This window comes from Macrotis lagotis, chromosome 1 (genome assembly GCF_037893015.1).
Source record: "Macrotis lagotis isolate mMagLag1 chromosome 1, bilby.v1.9.chrom.fasta, whole genome shotgun sequence".
NCBI classification, from domain to species: Eukaryota; Metazoa; Chordata; class Mammalia; order Peramelemorphia; family Peramelidae; genus Macrotis; species Macrotis lagotis.
In genome coordinates this window covers 239,471,688-239,474,943 of record NC_133658.1, presented here as the reverse complement: position 1 = coordinate 239,474,943, position 3,256 = coordinate 239,471,688, and the positions used below count along the sequence as shown (strand labels likewise).

Sequence of the window (3,256 nt, the reverse complement as noted above, 5' to 3'; positions counted from 1 at the left end):
TGCCTCTCTTCAGGTGCGAGGCAGCCGCCGGAACTCGTCACCGGGCGTTGCAGCCGGTAAAGACGTCCCCCGCCCCCCCCCCCCTCCCGGCTCGAGACGCCTCCTTTAGGCTGCGGCGCCGGAGCTTTCATTCGGTCCGATCGGCGACGCCGCCGCGTCGGACGAGGGTGCTGACGCCGGCAAGCTCCGGCGGCTCGCGCCCCGGGGAGGGCCGGAAGCAGAGGGGGGAACTCGGGCCGCTCGGAGGCCGGTTTCCGGCGGACGCCGTTGGGGCGCGGACTCCTCGAAGATGGCGGAAGCGGAGCTGGGCTCCGGCTCCGAGCCGCCCCACGGCGGCGCCTTCAAGAAGCCGGTGCCGCCGCCGCCGCCGCCCTCGGCTCCGCGAGACCATAGCCCGGGCCCCGCTCCCGGGGAGCGGAAGGAGCCGGAGAGAGAGCCGCCGCCCGTCGGGGAGCGGGGAGCCCGGCCGCGAGGCCCCGAGGAGGAGCCGCGGTCCCCGGCCCCGCCGTACCAGGAGCCGCCGTGGGGAGGGCCCCCCGCCGCGCCCTACAGCCTGGAGACGCTGAAGGGCGGCACCGTCCTGGGCACCCGCAGCCTGGAGGGCCGCAGCCGCTGCGTGTTCGGGCGCCTGCCCGGCTGCGACGTGGTCCTGGAGCATCCCTCCGTGTCCCGCTTCCACGCCGTGCTGCAGCACCGGGCCGCGGCCCCGGAGCGGGACGAAGGCCCCCGCGGGCCCGGCTTCTACCTGTACGACCTGGGCAGCACCCACGGCACCTTCCTCAACAAAGTCCGCGTCCCGCCCCGCACCTACTGCCGGGTGCACGTGGGCCACGTGCTGCGCTTCGGGGGCAGCACCCGCCTCTTCGTGCTGCAGGTAAGCCCGGGCCCCGCCGCCCCGGCCGCGGCCGCGGCGCCCACGTCCTGAGGGCCCTCTGCTCGCCTCCGCAGGGACCCCAGGATGACGAGGAGGCCGAGGCCGAGCTGACGGTCACTCAGCTGAAGGCTTTGCGAAAGCGGCGGCAGGAGGAATTGGAGAGGAAGATGCTGGGTGAGGACTCGGATGAGGAGGAGGAGCCGGGTGCGGCAGAAGACAGCAGAAGCGCCAGGAGACAGGACGTTGAGACGGGGTGCTCCTGGGGGATGGGTAAGCTTTACTGTATTATTTAGCGATTGTATCTTATACCCGCCTTACCACGTTTGAAAGACATATCCTGTTGGTCTTCCTTAGCAGCCTTATGAAGGACAGAGGAGTGACTTGTTATCCCGACCTTTATAGCAACAAAACGGAGCTCCAGAGTTGAAATGACTTGCCTGAGGTCACATGGGGATCAACAGATCCAGGACTTTAATAAGAACTTTGACTTTACTATTAACCCTACTAGGTATAAAGCTGTTGTGGAAAACTCTCTGAAGTTATCATTACTGCCACCCTATGGATTGAACACACTTCTCTAGCAAGTCACTTAATATTTATTTTTAGGCCTGATTTTCATCAGAGGGTTGGGGTAAAACTTTCCCCTAAGATATAGGCAAGGTACTTAATGGAGTCAATTAAGTTCTAGCTCTCACGTCCTCCCTTCTTAGGAGGATGCCCTTGTTTATGGTACAATAAATGATGGGGAAATTGTCAAATGAAACATTTTAGTACATTATCTAAAAAGTTTCATGTGTTCTCCTTGGTCCTAGTCCTTGTCAATTTAAGGACGCAGAGAAGCAGTATGTTAGAGTGGAAAGAGTCCTGAAGTTGGGAGTTAGAAGAGTTCAAAACTTGACTGCTATTTTTTTTTTTAGGTTTTTGCAAGGCAAATGGGGTTAAGTGGCTTGCCCAAGGCCACACAGCTAGGTAATTATTGTCTGAGGCCAGATTTGAACTCAGGTACTCCTGACTCCAGGGCCGGTGCTCTATCCACTGCGCCACCTAGCCACCCCCCTTAGTATCCTTATCTGCAATTTCTTTCAGCTTAGATTCTATTGATTAAAAAGGACCCAATTAAAATACTAAAATTTTCCTTTGCATTTGCATGTTTACCTAGAGGTGTATATAATCATATTTTGGAAAGGAAGATAGCCTATCTCATGGAATCATAGAGCAGTAAGAGACCTTGAAGATCATTTAGACCAAACCCTTCATTTTCTAGATTGAGGAATCTGAGATCTAGAGAAGATACTTAATTCTCTTCATCTCTGTATAACATCCACAAGGAACAGTACCCAATACTTTCTGTGCTAGGCACTAGGGATATAACATATGTATTATATGTAAAGTGATGTAGCAAAACAAGCTGTCCTATAAATGCCAAATGAGTAGTACAGACAAATGTGCAATAGGAGTTCAGAACTCAAATATTTGGGAAATGCTCCAAAGGACCTGGACATTAAAGTCAAGTAGGACTTAAAACAAGAGATTGTGAGGGCATTCCAAGTGGGGGAACTTTGAGAGAATAATTTTAGGAAAGTTATAGAGATAGGCCTGAGATTGCTAAATTAAAGAATTTAGACTTTTTCCTAAAGGCAAATTGGTAAGTGGGTGGTTTTAATTTTTTTTTTCAAATGGTATGAGTTTTTTCTTTTAGGTACTATACCTAAGACTACACTTATCTGGCCAGTCCCTTGTCCCATTTTCCTCCTGGTTTTGTTAAGATACTGATGAATGGAACACATTTGGGTTTTATGTTGAGAACTATCATTTATAATCTGTTTTGTATGGCCTAACTCTCTTGTTTATTGAAGTGAGACTTTTTTTTTCTCTCCCTGTTTAAATAAAATGTCTGAAATTCTCTGATTTCCTCTATCCCTAACTCCCCTTCTACAGGAGAAGATGCCATTGAAGATGAAGTTGAAGAGAACCCTATTGTTATAGAATTTCAGCAGGAGCGTGAGGCATTTTATATAAAGGATCCCAAAAAAGCCCTGCAGGGATTTTTTGAGAGAGAAGGTCTGTGAATAGCTTTTGATGATAAAAGTTGTGTGTCTTATACCATAGATTCCACTTTAATGCCATACTTTAAAATGTCATAAAATCTACTTTCTCTGTATATGCTAAGCGTTCAGATTCTGTAATAGTTCAGCCTTTACCTGTTTTTTTTAACTAAAGTATCTTCTGAGTTTGCTAATAATAATTTTAGTAAACATTTAAGTGTTTTCCTAGCATTTTGCTAAGTATTGGAAATATACAAAGTTTAGGCAAGAGTCCCTGCCCTCAAAAATCTTGCTGTCAAAAAAGGTGCTATGATGAATACATTTTTTTAATATTCTA

General features: G+C 50.0%; 1 protein-coding gene across 2 annotated transcripts in view; it reads left to right on the top strand.

Moving 5' to 3' along the window:
- Positions 1–121: 121 nt before the first annotated feature.
- Positions 122–3,256, top strand: part of SLC4A1AP (solute carrier family 4 member 1 adaptor protein) — a 41,001-nt gene continuing 37,866 nt past the window's right edge. Inside the window, exons 1-3 of one of the 2 annotated variants that reach the window (XM_074209811.1) lie at positions 122–874; positions 949–1,144; positions 2,813–2,935. In XM_074209811.1, the coding sequence (XP_074065912.1) occupies positions 290–874; positions 949–1,144; positions 2,813–2,935 (904 nt within the window). In that variant the 5' untranslated portion in view covers positions 122–289. The remainder of the gene's footprint in view (positions 875–948; positions 1,145–2,812; positions 2,936–3,256) is intronic. The other variant, XM_074209812.1, reaches the window with a different exon arrangement.